The sequence below is a fragment of the Columba livia genome, chromosome 16 (genome assembly GCF_036013475.1).
Source record: "Columba livia isolate bColLiv1 breed racing homer chromosome 16, bColLiv1.pat.W.v2, whole genome shotgun sequence".
Lineage (NCBI taxonomy): Eukaryota > Metazoa > Chordata > Aves > Columbiformes > Columbidae > Columba > Columba livia.
This window is the reverse complement of record NC_088617.1, coordinates 4,748,685-4,766,392: the sequence shown is the minus strand read 5'-3', so window position 1 is coordinate 4,766,392 and position 17,708 is coordinate 4,748,685. Positions and strand designations below refer to the sequence as shown.

Below are 17,708 nucleotides of genomic sequence, written 5' to 3'. Positions count from 1 at the left end.
GCATGCAGATGTTACGCAGATGTTCTGAACCAAACCCCATCGAATTCATGGCTGCTTCAAACCACCCAGGTGATTTACAGAAAGCTCCATGTGTGTAGGTTTTATAAACCCTTCTAAATTCCCTTTATAACAAAAACAACAAACAAAGAAAGATAGCACATTAAAAAAAAATTGTTAGCAATCTTTGAAATTGAAAAAGTCAGTTGAGTGGCTTGACTCTTATATCACTAGTGGAAAGAATAGATTTCTTCTCCCATTTGGTAACAGGGTCGTTGCTCACCACCTGCTTTCACATTGGTGCACACTGACATTGATTGCAAAGCACTTACTGCCACAACTTGCTGTCAAAATTTCATTTTTTGCTTTATTTTTGTATATAGGAGGCCTTCTGTGACATAAGGCTTTTAAATGCAACTTGCGGTGAGTGGGAAGCAAAATGAGTTGCTGTTGTTTGTGTTGAATGGCTTAGGTCATAGCCCTTAATGGAGACTGAAATAATGTAACCTGGAATCAACTTTATATGAGAGTCTTCAGACTTGTAAATTCAACATCCCGAACTATCTTGGAGGCCCCTGTCCTACAGTAGCGTTTAATCTGCTGAGACATTGACTGAAAGTTTTGTGGATGAACTAAATAACCAACAGAACTTCACGCAGGGATTTGGATCATGGGGTTTGTTTCACTGCTGCTCTATGTTTAAGGTCAGGCTGCAACGTGCATTTCTGCTTTGGGAGAAAGGGAAGGGGAATTAATAATTGAATGGATGACGTTGGAAAAAAATCTCAGAGCATACTGAATTCTTTAGAAAAACCTGTTTGAGCCTTGTTGTGCCTTGAGATCCGTTTTCAAGGCCGGGTGTGTTCTTGGCACAGCATCTTCCTTAAAGAAAGAAACTGCTGCTCAAACGAGATCTATTTGAAATGCTTCTAAAATCTTATCGCAACTCAGCTGTCAGAACAAATGTTTATAAAGGGTAATGTAGCTTAAAAAGACAAGCTTGTCCAGGTTTTTCTCATTTGTAGCACAAAGGGCTCCTTTTGGGGACTCTTTGCATCAGGAGCGTAATATAGCTGCTCTGGATTGTGCCTCAGAGGATGGAGTCTGGTCCATAAGGGAAAAGCCTGAGGATAAAGTCTCCACCAGGCCCCTGTGAATACTTTGCAATGGGTAGAGCCTCATCCAGAAAAGTGCCAGAAATGATGGACTGTGGTGGAGGAAAGCTCTCTCATCCCTGACATCTGGACCTGACACGTTTGCCTTTGTGCACCCTCTTCTTGTATTCCTATAAACCCTGCAGTTTTACTGCAAAACCTCCAGTTGCTTATTGCCAGTGTTGTTTGGTGCGTATAATTACGGGGGGGTCTCCCTGCATGACTCACTGGGAGATTTTGCAGGGGGCAGTTTCATGACATGTGAGGCACCTCGGGGGTCGTGCTCGTGCAGAGAAGGTGCTGGAGGTTGCACTTGGCCATGGCCGGGGTGTCCTGGGAGGTTTGCTTCGGCTTTTATGTCCATAACCTCAGCAACCAGACGGCTTCAAACCCCAAGCTTTGACCTTCGAGAAAGAGAAGCCTCGTACACAAAGAGCGATGTACTCCAAAAGGAATATTATTCAGAAATGAGGTGCTTAACTCCTTGTTTAGTGACTTGCCATCACACAGGATCGTTATAAATAGATGCCCAAGTACTAGTGAACACTTAGGAAAAAGAGTTTCATTTAAAGCAAACAGCATTTTCTGACAGATTGCTTTTCTTAAAAAAAGAGACAAAAAAGCCCACGTTGGTCAGCTTTACAGTCGATTTCTGCAGCTAGCTAGATCTCCAAAGCCCAATGGCATGATTTATTTTAGCATGTCCGGAGGTATTTTAGTACTCTTACTTAAGAAAATTAAAGCATAATCACTTAGAGAAGGAAAAAAAAACCCTTGGCTGTGTTTTTTCCTTAATCAAATCTCTGGCAAACAAGTGTTTTTTCTAAGCGAGTGATGCTCCTTTTTGGGAGGCTGACCTTTGAGCTTGGTTTCTAATTCAGTTACTGAAAAAACCCCAGTGAGATAACTTGTCTTTGTGGTACAGGATTAGTCAGCCACTTTCAAAGTCCCTACAGGATTTTAAGGTTTGGACTTCTTGAAATTCAGTGCTGCAGAATAACACTGACACAGTTTGTCATTTCCTCCGTTTAGATTAAATGTGTATGGTATTTGGGATGATTTTGGAAGTGAATAACGTTATTCATACTTATAATTGGTACTAAGGCTAAAAAAGGAAATTTAATCTTGGAGCTCAGAAGATTAAAATGCATTGCTCTTTTTAAAAAAAACCTTTATTTTTTTATGACCACTCACATCAATGAGCAGAGCTTTGGATGGGTTTTCTTCCTTAATATAACTTCCGTACAATGCTGAGGGTAATAACAGTGCGCAGCGGTTATATGCTTGTGCTGGCCGTAACACCTAACCTTCCTTGAGCCTTTTAAGGATTACAGTAAGGATTAATAAAGCGCAGTTCTTGGCTAAGAGCAGCTCCGAGATGCCAGCGTTATTGATGCGGGTATGGTGTTCCCACAGCCGTGCAATTTTCCGTGCTCGGTGGGTAACCGCTCAGCAAAATCACTGCGGACTTACATCTGGGTACCCAGAGGAGCCAGGGAGATCTGGATGTTTGCTACACCCCTGAAACTGGTGGCCGCACTGGGAATTTTCTGACAAACAGCAAAGCTCCCCCCTGGTTCTTCTGGGCTTGGGAGAGAAACTTCAAACTGCAGGGAGGGTGCAGAAGTGAAGATGCCTCTTAGCTGGTGAAGGAGCAGCTGTGTATCTAAAGTGTGTACGTATGTCTGTGGCGGTCACAGGAATTAGCTACTGACAGTGTGCTCGAGGAAGGTCCTTGCTGAGCCAAGCAGGACCAAATGGAATGGCTGTAAATATAGCCTGAAATAAGAGTTATTTGTGTAATAATACTGAAGCAGTTCTTGCTGTGGAACAGACAAATCTTGAACATGGAGTGGGAATTAATGTGCGTGCACACACAAACTTTCGCTCTCACGCAGACCCTTTAGATCCCCTGGAATCAGAACATCAAAGATCAGCTGCGGAACGAGCTGTGACTGGGGAGGTGTGTCAGTAACTTCCCAGCGAGGAGCTCCCGGCCGTTTCGGGCTGTTGGGTGGGTGGGCTGAGGCGCAGCAGCAGCGGGGCTGGGAGCGGGTCAGCCCGCAGCTGGGATGTGCTGCTCGGGCTGCCCGGCCATGGGCAGTTTTCATTCCGTCTGACGGGAGTCTGGGCTTGATTTGAATCCTTGGTACAGCATTGCACAGCATCATAGAACCATTTTGGTTGGAAGAGACCCTCAGGATCAGCAAGTCCAACTATAACCTAACTCTAGCACTAAACCATGTCCCTCGGAGCCTCATCTATGTGACTTTTGAAACCCTTCCAGGGATGGCGACTCCAGAACTTCCCTGGGCAGCCTGTTCTGCTGCTTCACAACCCTTTCTGGGAAGAAATTTTTCCTGCTATCCAATCTGAACCTTCACTTGTGCAACTTGAGGCCGTTTCTCTTGTCCTACCACTTGTTCCTTGGGAGAAGAGACCAACCCCCTCCATGCTACAGGCTCCTTTCAGGCAGTTCAGAGATCAGAAGTTCTCCCCTCGCCTCCTGTTCTCCAGGCTGAACCCCCCAGGTCCCTCAGCCTCATCACTCTTGTGCTCCACACCCCTCGCCAGAAGCTTGTGTGGATGATACTTGGGTTTTTTTTACTTGTATCATGCTATAGGCAGCTTTTTGCCTCAGTGGCTGCTGATGGGTGAGACTCCATCAGTGACGTGTTGCTGGAAGCTGCAGCTTCTCAAGAAGCCCGTCAGGCCATGATCGTGTGGCAGCTTAAGAGAAGCCTTGCTAAGCTGCTAGCAAGGCGCTAAGCTGAGAATAAAGGTGTTGGCAGTGGTCCTTCCTGCAGATAGAGGGCAGGGGGAAGCTTCCAGTTTAGACGTGGTCTTCACAAAGTGGCCTGGCAGGGAGCAGGGCGGGAAGGGGAATGGCACACATCACCTTTCAGGAGTTCTGTAGCAATAGGATGGACACTGTGGTCTGGTATCATGGACCTTTATTTTAGCCAAATAAGCACCTAGAAAATAACTAACTAGCATTGTAGCAGTAAGATGTTTTACTTTCAGTAGCTACAAAACTCTGCATTTGTCAAGGTGAGGTAGTGCTAGTCCAGACGGCTCATCTGAGAAGGCCAAGTCTCCTGTGATATAACTCTTCCTTAAATACTTTTTTCCAGTTCAGCTGGGGATCAAGTGCCGAGTGTGTGTTAGTGTCTGTCTTTGCTCCACAAAAGTAATGTTGTGACTAAACTCTATTTCAGCTGCTCGACTTGCACTGACTTAAGTTGCCTCTCAAGCATATGATGATCTAGTTGAAACCTGAGTGTTATTTCTTTGTGGAAAGTCGTCTGCTGTCCCGCTGAGGTGGCCTGGAACAGCTGTCTCCAGATGTGTGCTGCTCACGGGTCACTTCACCTTCTTTGGGCAGTTCCAGCCGCAGTGCTCCTTTGACTTGTGCTGGATGCTGCAGCCCGCGGTATGTTTTGCTAGCACATTGCCTAAATAATTAACATGCATTAAAAGCAAAAGCTTGTGCTGCTGAGACTTATTTTTCAAATCCTTTGAAAGATTAATATCTATATTTTTAATCTTGCATGAAATCCCACAGTTAGTGCATTTCATCCACTGCTTTCTTAACAGCGAGAAACTTCCCTGACATGCTAATGCTAAAAGAGGGGAAAATAAGGATAATTAATGTTTGTTTAGGCACCAGGGTCTGTTGTGATTTACTGTAGCCCCTCTGTAGAATGGTGGCTTGACAGATTTGTGAAGTTACAGGGACCTGAGAACTGGGATGAAAAGCAGGCGGTAAGTGCCTGTAGGTTCTTAGATTCTTGTGTCCCTTGCATAGGACAACTTTCAGTGAATAAATAGTTAATGCCTGCTCATACATTACATCGAGGCCTCCTTATGCTAGAAGCATAAATGAGAACAAGGCACTTAATTTTTTAGATCAGTGATTGAAAGTATGCCAAATGGTATTGAGCCAGCATTTCAGGAAAAATGCTGAGGAAAAAAATGGCATCTATTCCAACACCAATTTATATCACCGTTTTCAGACCTGAAGTCTGGAGCACTGCTTAGCATGAGAAATCACCTTCTACATTTAATTTTGGCCAGAGAAATTCACTGCTTTTTTTGCTGGTTTTAAAAAAAAAAGTGCATAGTACAATTCAGTGATCTGTTCCCTCAGAGTGTATTTGATACGAGCGTTCAGTTGATGCTGTGTTTAACCAGCCTTTCAAGTTACAGAAGGCTAATTCCAGCATAATCTCGGCGTGTCGAAGCTCACATTCATGAATCCTTGAGGTGTGACACCTCTCCCCAGGTCGAGGTCTCCTGCAGCACCCCTGCGCTCGCATGCTGAGTTACGCTCCGAGCTGGTTGCTACAAATAATTGCAGCCAGTGGCATCCCATGGGTGATTGTCTCCCAAAAATAAAACTCTGCTTGAGGAGGTGATAGAAGAAAAGTTGAGGAGGTGAGGTGGATATGCATCAAACCGATCTGCAGGATGCTGGCGAGGAAGAGCAAGCGTGCCCTTGGTTTTGTGGGAAGGGAGGCACCTCGATAGTGTTGCTGATAGCCAGGGTCAAGTGAAGCAATAGTTTAATTAGTCTCTTCCGTGACGAGCCGTCCTTCCCAAAGGACATCTGAACACTTCATACATGGTTTGTAGGAATTCTTCTGTACTTGTGTAGACACCACTGGTGTCGAGTGTGAGGGGCTCAGCTGTGCTTCCATACAGTTGTAGGCCCAGGTGGTTGTTTCCTTTTTGTTTTGTTTTTCCAAACCCTATAGTAGCCTGTTGCTATATATTACAGTGGGAATATTTTTCACATTCTCTAGCAGCAAATTTCTAATTGGCATTTAATATTTAGCGTAGCTTGTGTGACTTGGTTTGGATAAAAACCTTTCTCGAGCCATGTTTAGGTCTTGACTGTCTAAATTCACACAAGTAAATGAGTTGGTTCCCTGTCACTATGATTCAAGATGATTTGAGTTTCTTTGCAGGGCTTGGATCACTGGGCATGCAGTCAAGAACTGCTAGATTGCAGTGAAAAGCAAAGAAAAGGAAGATAGAACAATAAAAACTGTGCTAAATAGACAATTAATTTGGATTTTTCTTTAGTTCCCATCTAGCTCATATCTTTTCCGCTAAGAATTTATTTCCCTGTGTAGCGTGGGAAGCTGCAATTTTATTATTTCTGTATTTTAGTCTTCAAACTCCCACTGCCCCTTATGAAGTGCTAATTCCTAAAGCCGGTTTTTCTGAAGGCTATTTAAAACTTAAAAGTTTGCCATCAAGTTGTGTTGAGCAGTAAACGCCACCTGGAATATCTGGGTGAAAGGCAGAGTGATCGCTGCAGCCGGGTGTCCTTTCTGCAAAGCCACAGGTAAAGTGGGAGGATATTCAGAAAATACTCCATGTGAGCATGTGGAAGACAAGTGTTCAGAAATAATGCAGAGGGGTATGGCTAGAGGGCTAAGGAAGCCAAAAACAACTTCCTAGTTTTATTTATAGGATTCGCTGTAGTACCAAGGCTTGAAAATATCTTCCTTCTGCAAAACTATTCAAATACCGTAGGGAAAATCAGCCCGTCTCACCAATGTCGTATATATTATTTTTTTGTTCCAGAAGTCAGGATCTGTCTGCAGGTTTGAAAGATGATGGTAGAATAACCGCATCCCCTCCCTGGAGATGGAAGGCTTCAGGTTTAGCACAGGCTTCAGGACTTCTGACAGAGTATTTAAAAACAAAGCCCAGATAGCATGAAACGTTGCAAAGATGCAAAGAAAAGGCTTTGTGCTGAATCTAGGGATCACATCCAGTGTCAGCAAGTAAAAAGAAAGTCGCAGGAGGAACATGTTTTTCACTTGTTCTGAGATAGTATTTTTTGATTCCTGTGCAGCCGGTGAGTTAATGCTCTGCCAAAAGTCTTTGTTGGGGGAGAAACGTGTGAAAGCTGCTGGGCAACAGCTCCTTTCTATTTGATGCTCGTAATTCATGCAACAAGAGGGTTTTGATGGCAGTGATTTTGGTAGCGGAGCACATAGGAATGAAAGCTGAGGTGGCTGAGGGATTACTGGACAACACGTATTTATGTCACTAGTGCAGAGTGGTCCGAGTCAGTGGTGACCTGAGTGTGGTGGGTCCCAAACGGCTCTAGCTACAGACCCTGCTATAGGGAAACCAGGCCTGGCTACCAAGAGAACCGTGATAAATCATTGGCATCAGCTTCTAATTCAAAGAGTTTTCACCGTTTGGGTTTTCGTTTGTTTTTCTTGGGAACCGGGAAGGGCTGAGCTAATTCTCTAGGCTTTGTTTTACAGTAGATGTCGTGTGAAATATGAATCTGGAACGGTCTGTTTGAAAATCCTGTGGCAGATTTTTAGGTTGCTGCTTGCTCAAGACAACACTGCATAGGTATGAATGTCAGACCATGGTGTCTTTGAATATCACACCTGTGGGAGAGTCTAATATATTTGCAGAGATGCTTTATTTATTCTCCTTTTACTGCTTAGATTCATTTACACTCGGTAGAATACCATGTTGCAGTGACACTTTACCCAACTGAAACAAATGTAAGTGGCATTTTTTTTTTCTCCCTGTTTTTAAAATGCTGATTTGAAAGGATGGGAACTCAGCAGCAGTTTGAGGTGAATGTTGTTTGGGGAGCAGTTACCTGCAAGTGTGCCGGAACTGCTGGTGAAGGGATGTCCTGAATAGCTTACAAACCTTCTCCTTGAGGAAGAAATTGTGTGTTAAACAATCCATTCATGATTTGTCCATCATTACTGCATATGCGTGGAAGGCTGTAGGTTTTGTCCTTCTGAAGGACGTAATTAGATGTGTCTTACTGAATTATGTAGTAGAAAACACCAGCATCGTACAAGACGGTGTTGCTGTTGGTCTCTGCAGCCTGAGGAAGTATTTTATATCAGTCTTTACTTTTGAAATGAGAATCCGTCCTTTAAAAGTTTGTCTTGGCTATTCGATCACTGTGGACATAAATAGACAGTTTTTACAAAGACACTCAGAACTCTTACAACAGTTGAACTGCTGAGAAGTGAAGAGAGGAATAGGACTGAGCCTGTGGCTAAAACCAGCTCTAATTGCAGCTTTTCAGCACTGAGACTTTACCCCGAGTAAAAGTCTGTCATGAGATGCTCTGTCCTTGTCCTTCTTATTTTGCTTCTGGCATTTTTCTAAGAGAATAATGTCAGTGTCCCAGGAGTCTAACACTGTGGAGATAGAAATGCTTGAGTTTAAAAACTTCATTTCTGAGAGAGAGTCTGTCTGTGGCATTGGCTCACAGTGAAATGCCACACAGCAAAGTGAAATGGAGGCCATCACATTTGAAACAGCTCTATTTATTTTTCTTTTCTTTCAAGATGTATGTGCAAGTGGAAGGACGAGCTGTGTGATAACCCAGCCCAGGTCCCCGGGCCGGTGTTGTCACCGGCCTGAAGCCCCGCGGGAGCAGAGGGCTCTGCGTGGGCGCTCGCCTCCCTTCGTTAGTAATCATGTGTCTGTCAGTCTCATCTGTGCTGAGCAGTCACGTTCTGGACCTTTTACTAGACTTGCCCTTTGGTTTCTCAGCCTCTTTTAGGAGCAGCTTGTCATTCAGAGTCACACTGATGTTGTTGCAGATGAACACTCTGTAATTAGTTCATCCTCACTGCACACAGCATTGCGCGCAGGATGTGTTTCTGTCCTCTTAGACTTTTGCACTGTGTCAACTTGTCTTTCTCCCACCATCCTCATTCTGTTTAACCCGTGATCATTCTCCTTAAGTAGCTACTTTGATCTATGTTCTGCATCATGCATCCATACAGGTGACCGCTTCCGAGCTTGTTCGCATTAATATCTATCTGTTGGCTTTTGCCCACTCCAGGCTTATCTGTACTCCAAGCATCTTCCATACCATTTCTCCTGACAAACACACGGTCCCGAAGCCATTACGTCCCCCTTAGCAGACAGGCTGTGTGTGTCGGTATCCACGGAGGATGTCCCACAGTGCTAGATCATGTTCAAGAAGACCCAAAGCGCAGCATTTTCATTTACTGCCACCTTCTTGGTTTTGGAGACAACATTGCTGTAAATCAGCTCTGCCCTTTGGTTCCGACTCTGGCAATTTGTGTCTGGCTGTAGGCAGCACCCAGAAGTTCGGGAGGATGATGGAGAAGGCTCCAAGGGCACCCGTGGAAGATTGCAGCCCCAGGCCCATTTCTGACACTTAATAGTTGGCTTAAGTGTGAGTGAGGTGGTTTAAATCTCTTCAAAACTCTCACCTTGCGCTGGGGACTCTGTGAGAGCTGACAGCCATTTGAGATGATAGAGCTGCTTAGTATATGTGTTCAGTACTTGAATTAATGTTTTCTTCCTTTTTGCATTTTTATTTGACTGTTCAATTTGCTGGGCTGTGAGGAAGAGGAATGTTGAATAATTACCTGCTTCATAATAAGCTAGTGTGAAAAGGCAACCGGTGCCATGCATCAACTTAAACTCCTGTCTGGTAAAGTTGCATTAATGTGTGTAAATAATGTATATCTTGGTGGAGGAAGTGCTTTGTCTTTTTAATGAACAGTTGGCTGATGGGAGAGGCAGAAGGACTGTATACCCTTGCCGAAAAGGTTTTGTTTCGCTTGTGCTTGGATTATTAAAGTGGATTGGCGATCTGGTAACTGAAACTAGGAAATACCTTATTTTGCAGAATATGCTAAAGAATTTCAAAAGACCTTGTGAGAAATCGGCTAACAGATGACTTTTTGGTTTGGGAGCTGGTATGTGTCCACCTCAGGAAGAAGGATCACAGTTTCCTCATTTTAGTATTCACACACACTTTAAGAACTGACGCGAACTCTACAACTGCCATTAAACAGCCAGTAATTCAGTTGTTGCCTTATAACAGGCAGCAAGCGTTTCGCTGTGTGTTTTGGTTCAGAAATGGCTTGAAGAATAACCACAATATCTGACTAATTAACAGCTAAACCAGGACAGCAGCATCGCTTGCGTCTAACTGACGTAATAAAGACAAGTCACTCCGTTATGACATTGCTTGAAAGTCTAAAAATGGACTCGCCTGTTTTTAGTATCCATAGCAGGTGGTGCCAATAGCCATTCCTGTCCTGCTGCGGCGGCTGCAGAAGTGTCTCCCGGGGGTCGCTTGGTCTCGGATGGAAAAAGGGCCAGTGCTTAGGTGAACCTTTGAAGCACTTCAAGTGACCATATTTTTTAACATTATCCTAAAATCCTATATGTTCCTTAGGTTATAATATTAATATTTTATGTTAAAAGTGTAGCAATGGACAACCTAGGCTGTCCCAGGCCACGCTTGGCATCTCCAATCACAGAATAAAACTTCTCTGTGCCAGTTTTGAGCAAACTGGCACGCACCGGAGAACCAATTAAACAAAGGGCATGCAGACAGGGAATTCAGTGAAGGGAAGCTTGTCCAGACTAGCCTGACATCTTCGCGTGTACAGTAAAATACAAATTGTACTTGCATATTGTATCAGTGTGAGGCTGACCTAAAGCGACCTGTTGTGTGTGTGCTGGGATTTCCAACTAGGAGTCTGAATTCCTCACCACGACTGAGGTTCAACCTGATTGTACATAAGTATTTGTTTTCTCCCTGTTCCTATCTGTCTCCCTTTGTCACTGAGCAGATGAAGTTTAGTTGCAAGGAAAGGGGTGGGGGACAGCACTTCACTTCTGCTCCGTCTCAATACAGTATTTCTGTCCTGAGCCTGCAAAATGAAGTGTTAGAAAAACAACTCAGGAAAGGAAGCATTTTGCTGGTTGATTTATACACTCACACTGTCACTAAATAGAGCACGTGCTATATCGGTAAAATGAGCGCAAGCAGCCCGGTGTCCTGTGCGTCACGCCGGTCTCATTGAGAGCAGCAGCCTGAGCAGAACGTTTCCACCTTCTCCTGCCAGCAGACGCCTTGTGACCGCCAGACGGGCAGCAAAATCCCTATAGTCGTGTGGCTGGTGGCTGTACTGATGCCCATGTCTGTTCTTTGTCTCCCCGCTAGCTAAAGACTTGGAGTGTGGACGAGCTGCAGAGGAGGCTCTCGGCCCTGGACCCCATGATGGAGCAGGAGATTGAAGAAATCCGCCAGAAGTACCAGTCCAAGCGGCAGCCGATCCTCGATGCCATCGAAGCCAAGAAGCGCCGGCAGCAGAACTTCTGAGCCACCAGCAGAATATTCTTCCATCCTCAAACAATCAGTTCCTTGCTTTTATGACTACTAAACAGATTGATTTCTATTGAAATATGCTAGCAAAATAGAGGGCAATACTTCTGCTCATTTATTTTTCCACAGGACCTTTGTGAACTCAGGAATGCCATTAAGTGGAAAATCCTGATGGTATGTTTTAATGTTAGACATATATTTAAAACATTATTCCGAAGGAGTTTTGTTACTGTTTTTAAGGGCATTGTTTTTAAATCAGAGGAACAGGTAGAAATAGACTGGTGAAAGCTGGCTTACTCTCCTTTCAACTGAACTTTCAGTAGTCCCATTTTGTTGTAAGTTAATATGGATTGTGGTATTTAACGGCTGCATCTTTTATGTGTTTTGTTTTTCTTTGTGAATGCACAGACTCAATTTGAAGCTGGTAACTGTTTCTTTCTACTGTTACGGTACTGATGAGTTTTAGGTCACTGAAGATAGCAGGTAAGAACATGTACAAACCGTTCCAGCCTTTTGAAAGAAACTTAAATCTCATCTTTTAAAAAGCCTGTAATAAGCCCCATGCCTTACACTGTGTGCTTTAAGCAAATGTGGTTTCTTCAAAACCTCAGTTTTGTCCTCTTTTTGTGTTCTTTGCGAATGAATACGAGTAGATAAAGCATGTTGTGCCTCCATCAGAAATTACATTCTGCAACTTAAAATCCACACTGACTTAAAACCAAAAGCCGACCAATGGTCTGTTTGCCCTTTGTCCATCTGTTTGGGAATCTCCTTCAGGGAGAACCTGCTGACGATGGAGTGCTGGGAGAAGGCAGCAGGATCTGAATGGGTGGAAGTTGTGTGAACCTCTCTCAGGAATTAGGTACTTCTGCTGCATGTGAAAGGACTTAAAATAACCTCCGCAGTTTGTGAAATATTTTATAGGCTTCATTTCAGATCTTTGGATGCTTGAATAAAACTTAATTTCACAATCCTTCACATTTCTGCAAGGATTGGCACATCAGAAAAGTTGAACTGAAAGTAAAGTCTTTGATGAATTAGCACAGATGTGCACTTATGGTGGTGAAGCAAAGGTGGAATTGATGTGGATGAGAAGACAATTACCGATGTCCTACTGGAAGAGATTCAGTCTCTCCCGGTTCCTCTGGATGCTCTTGTGTTCTTCCTTTACATTCCCCTGCCATTCCTGCCCTGCAGAGCTCAATCGAGGCAAATGCCCCAGTGTGTACAATCGCTGTGAGGACGGTGCAATGAACTCACACCGGTGGGGTGGAGAGTCAAACAGAAGAAGCAAAGAGCCCAGTTGTGGGGCAGAGACCAAGTGTTGCCTCTGCCCCACGGGCTGGGACAGCAGAGTTACGTAGTTTTAGTTATATCTAGCGTATGATGAAAGCTTTGGATAGAGCACGTGTTTCTGCCCATTTGTTTTTATTTTACTCTGATACAGGGAACAGTTTTCCATGTCATTCTTCTGAAATAGGCCTTGGTGCATCACCTCCATGATTAAACTGAATAGCAGTGTCTCCTGAATCGAATGCTGGTAGAGAGGTGAAGTGTTCATTTCACACCTCCGTAGGCTGTGATTTCCCCTTGGAGCTGACCCTTGGCCACTGTTAACAGGTGAACTCCATTGCTGGGAAAGGAACCAAGCCATCCCTACCCCCTCTGCAGATCTGGTTGCATCGGTTTGTCTGGGTTCGATACCAGTGCATGTGGGACATCAGCAAACCAGCTGTCCCGCTGGGAAAAGGGAGGCAGCGGCAGTGTATTAGTGTGTGGAAGTCAGAGCACAGCCCAGGATAACCAGCCATTTGACAGCCTCACGTGTTGGGAAGGTCTTGAATTAGAAAAAACAAGTAATTAAAAGTTTTGTCGTTGTTAATGGCTTAAAATCCCTTAGTCTGGATTCTAATGAGGTCTAGAGAAGTGTTGTGTGAACATCGGGGCTTGTCTGAAATCTGTGCAATACGTTTTGCTCTAAACATGCTTTTATTGTGGGCGATGTTGGTGAGCGTCCTTTGCATCAAAGAGACTCCCACAGCTCAGGAGGCGGTTCTGTGGTCGAGTGCTGGATCCTGTAGTGATCCCTGGGCTGGATCTGGCCCGACACCTGGTGTGACAGACGTGGCTGTGACATGGCAAACACTGCGCTGCTCGTGGGTTGTGGAGTGAGCAGATCCTGCCGGGAGTAGTTTTACCTCTGCACTGTGTAGGTGACTTTCTAGTGATCGGAGGGCATTAGAAAACCCATGTTTAAAGTGAAACACCCCAGGGTGGTGTCTATTTACAGAATATGCAACCTGTAACTGCTGTAAGTGAATGTAAGCACTCTTGAAATACTCTGCTTTGCTGATGTGATTGTCTTAAAATACAGCAAGTGAACCAAAATAAGTAAAACTGGTCCAATGGCTTAACTGTCTCTGAACATTTCTTAAATGCTTGCAGTGGCTGAGACTTAATTATGTTTCTTGCACTTGGAGCGCTAATGCAGAGGAATTATTTTCTCCTTCACTGGTTTTCAATCTGTTAGGGAAAATAATTCCTTGTTCGGTTCCTGTGTAGAGCTGGGAGCACAGTACCTGCTCATGTGCCATAGAGGAAAGCTGTTTGACCAAGTTTTTAAGCAAAAAGCTTGCTTAACCGTGAAGCTGCATTTGTGTGCTCCTCAGGTCCACCCGCATTGCTGAGAGTGTTCTGGACAAACCCTTGTCTGTTCTGCTGAAACTCAGAGATCCTGATGACGTCAGTCATGGTGAGACTTAAAAATGTGAAGTTTGTAGCTTTAACTTTTTTGTAACAAAGGAATTAGCAACACTGGCATAAAGTGCTGACTTGAAATGCTATTTTGTAAGATCTGGCTGTTTGTATATAATAGCATTGGGTCATTAGTTTGTATATGTATGAAATAGTAACTTTTATTGCATTCCTCTGAGTTTGATACAGGAGATTTTGTTTGATCTATCTCAATTATCTTGCCTTACTTGTTCAAAGGGGCAAATAAACTGTCCTTACGTGAAAGCATCAGTGTCACGACTCATTTATGCATTGAATACTCTGGTGTATTATTGCTTATCAGGACAAGTTTTAACGTGACATGCGCTTAGTCAAGCAACATTATGCAAAATTCTGGAGGAACATGCAAGCTTTAATAAACACAAGCAGTAAACATGTCAAATACGTTTTTGAACAGGTCGTTCTTTAGCCTTAAAACCTTACTCATTCTGCAGCTTGCGGAGAGTTGCTGCAGCTCAGGGGCAGCTCCGTGTGTTCTGAGGCTGTTCAGGAGGACATGGTGAAGCCCAGGCCGTTCAGGAGGACGTGGTGAAGCCCAGGCCGTTCAGGAGGACGTGGTGAAGCCCAGGCCGTTCAGGAGGATGCAGTGAAGCCCAGGCCGTTCAGGAGGATGCAGTGAAGCCCAGGCTGTTCAGGAGGATGCGGTGAAGCCCAGGCCGTTCAGGAGGACATGGTGAAGCCCAGGCTGTTCAAGAGGACATGGTGAAGCCCAGGCTGTTCAAGAGGACATGGTGAAGCCCAGGCTGTTCAGGAGGACATGGTGAAGCCCAGGCTGTTCAGGAGGACGTGGTGAAGCCCAGGCCGTTCAGGAGGACATGGTGAAGCCCAGGCCGTTCAGGAGGACGTGGTGAAGCCCAGGCTGTTCAGGAGGATGCGGTGAAGCCCAGGCCGTTCAGGAGGATGCGGTGAAGCCCAGGCCGTTCAGGAGGATGCGGTGAAGCCCAGGCCGTTCAGGAGGATGCGGTGAAGCCCAGGCCGTTCAGGAGGAAGCGGTGAAGCCCAGGCCGTTCAGGAGGATGCGGTGAAGCCCAGGCCGTTCAGGAGGACATGGTGAAGCCCAGGCCGTTCAGGAGGACATGGTGAAGCCCAGGTGGTTTCCAGGCAGTTCCCCCACACCAGGGAGCGTTGGCAGCTCTTCCTGGAGCTGCAATCACCCAGGGGGTTCGTTTGCCCTGCGGGCTGCTCCGGCAGATGGGGAGGTGACTGTGCTGTACATCTCGCTCTGCTCTGGTATTTCACACTGCAGCAGTTGCAATCAGGTTTGAGACTGGGTACATATCAATTTATCCACCTTCCTACACAGCAGGTGAGGCTAGAGGCTCGCTCGCCTAATTCTGGCTGACTTGCTGCGCTTTCAGCTTTCTAGCTCGGAAAAAGCTGAAGCTGACAGTGAGTGGGTGCCGCCTTCCATGGGTGAACTGTTGGCTTCTACATGGTTTCCCTGAGCAGTTACTAAATCTGTCCTGAAGGGATGACTAACCGAGGCAGAGACAGAATTCATTCAGGAGTCAGCTTTGGTTAGCAATCGCGAAAGAGACAAAATAGATCTGAGCTTCTGAATGTTCGGGAGGAGCGTGGAAATCAAAGGGAAGGACACTGCAGGCGTTTCTAGTAACTGGGAAAGCCTGGAGCTCTTGCGTGTTCTCAGCAGCGTTACTGGGGTATTGTGGAGCCCAGCATGCAGGGAGAGTTGTGTTCCCAGCACAGCAGCGCTGCAGCCACATAAATATGAATTGCACCTGACTTAACAAAACCAACAACTGAGCAGTCGCTGGTGCTGATGTTCAGCCAGGTTCTTCCCCACCGTGGGGGAAGAATCAGGTTCCCATGAAGCTGCAGCACCAGCAGTTTTTCTTCTCCCGTAGTGACTGTCAGCCCTAAGGTACAGATGTTGCTGTGCTAGTGTCCTTTATGCCCAGCTCCTCTTCCCTACACCCTCATTCTGTCCCATTTCCTCCTGTCCACAGGCCAGAAGAGCCTGGGCATGTGCTGAGATAAATGCTTTGAGTGTTGGCTGACAACCCTGACTTCAGAGTTGACAATTTTTCATTGCATTAATCACTCTGGCAGAATTTTAAAGAGTCAAACCAGGAAAACACCCATCAGCTCTTTCCAGACTGGAAATGACTTAATTGTCCTTTAATTTAAGAGTCCAGGAAGACAGCCAAGTTGTTCAAAAAACTTTTAAACAATTCAATTCCATCTACGAAGCACAGTCTGTTCTGCTCCCCTCCACGTTGTTGCTGTTAAAATCGATACAGTGCTGGATGTGGAGAGAGCCCCATCTGGGGTGGCCGCAGCAGCAGAAAATATACATATATATATATATATATATATATACTAGTACCTCTGCACCATCAGCAGATGGCTGAGCTGTGGGGCAACCTTTCCTCACCCCAAGAAGCTCACAAGCTCTGGACCATCACTCATTGACTGTAGAGGGGATGATCATGAAACGACAGTATGGGGCGTTTTTCCCCGGCTGGTGGTGCCCATGCCCTGCTGGTGCTTTGCTTCCCCGCACACCTGATCTGTGTTTTGTTCTCCTGAAGTTGTGTGACCTGTCTAGGCGTATTTGGTTAACTTAATTCCACCCTTTCAAAGCTATTTATTTAGCTATCTCAAATGCTTCGAATGAAAGCCTTGAGTTTATATGGCTTTTACAACTAAGTTAATAGCTATGGTTCAGATAAAGACTAAAGCAAACCCATGAGTATATACAGACCTGGGGGCTTTCATACTACCAGGACAAGGTATTTTAATTTTGTTAAAAATAATAAATGACTGCACCATCTGCCTTTACCGGTTTTCATACACAGTTCAGCAAATACAGGAATTACACGGAATGCTGATTGAACAGGTACCTCCTCAAGCAGTCAGCTCTGGTTTGTGACTCCCTGAACCGAGATCAGCTGGGCTGCAGGAGCCAACGAGCAGGAGAGAGCCCAGACACGCTGCTCCCGAGGAGCCTGTCCTTCCCACTGATCCAGCCCTGCAGCATCTCCTGCTTTTCCAATACCCAGCCCAGGGCACAGACCCTGCTCAGGGTCATTGTGGGTCTTGGAACTTGGAAGTTTTAAATAAAAGTAATGAAGTTTACTTTGTGGAGCAGAGTTGTCTGATTCCCCGCTGCATGAAATAGCTTAATAAGGTCACTCCTTAATCACCATTCCCTGGAGGCAAGAGTCACTCTTTCATCAATCATTTTGTGTGTGGAGAGCAGCTTTTGTAGAAAGAGCCTGATAAAGTGCTTAATTGATTTACCCACTGTACCCAATGAAAATGCAGTCACTCTTGGGAAAACTGATTAGGGATTAGCAAAAGTACAAGAATTTCCTACTTGCCTTAGAAACAGTAAGTTAAACCAGTCCTGGCAACCCATGGCTGCGCAGAAGTGTCTTGCTGAGGCGAACGTGGGCTGCGATCACCCACTCCTGGTGCTGGGCACCTTCCTGCACCCAGTTCCCGGCTCTGCAGAGCTCGAGCTGCACGGCAGTGGGAGGATTTTCCCAGCGCAGTTACTCATAGCCACGCAAATCCTGGTGTCTTCACGGAGAGCAGGAGGCTAAAAAAAGAAAACGTCTTTTGTGGCTTTCCCA

The 17,708-nt window shown here is 45.3% G+C and overlaps 1 protein-coding gene across 2 annotated transcripts in view; it reads left to right on the top strand.

Moving 5' to 3' along the window:
- STK4 (serine/threonine kinase 4) overlaps nt 1-14,334 on the top strand; it is a 42,765-nt gene extending 28,431 nt beyond the window's left edge. For both annotated transcript variants that reach the window (XM_065031957.1, XM_065031958.1), the window contains one exon: nt 11,155-14,334. In XM_065031957.1, the coding sequence (XP_064888029.1) occupies nt 11,155-11,313 (159 nt within the window). In that variant the 3' untranslated portion in view covers nt 11,314-14,334. The remainder of the gene's footprint in view (nt 1-11,154) is intronic.
- Nucleotides 14,335-17,708: the final 3,374 nt, after the last annotated feature.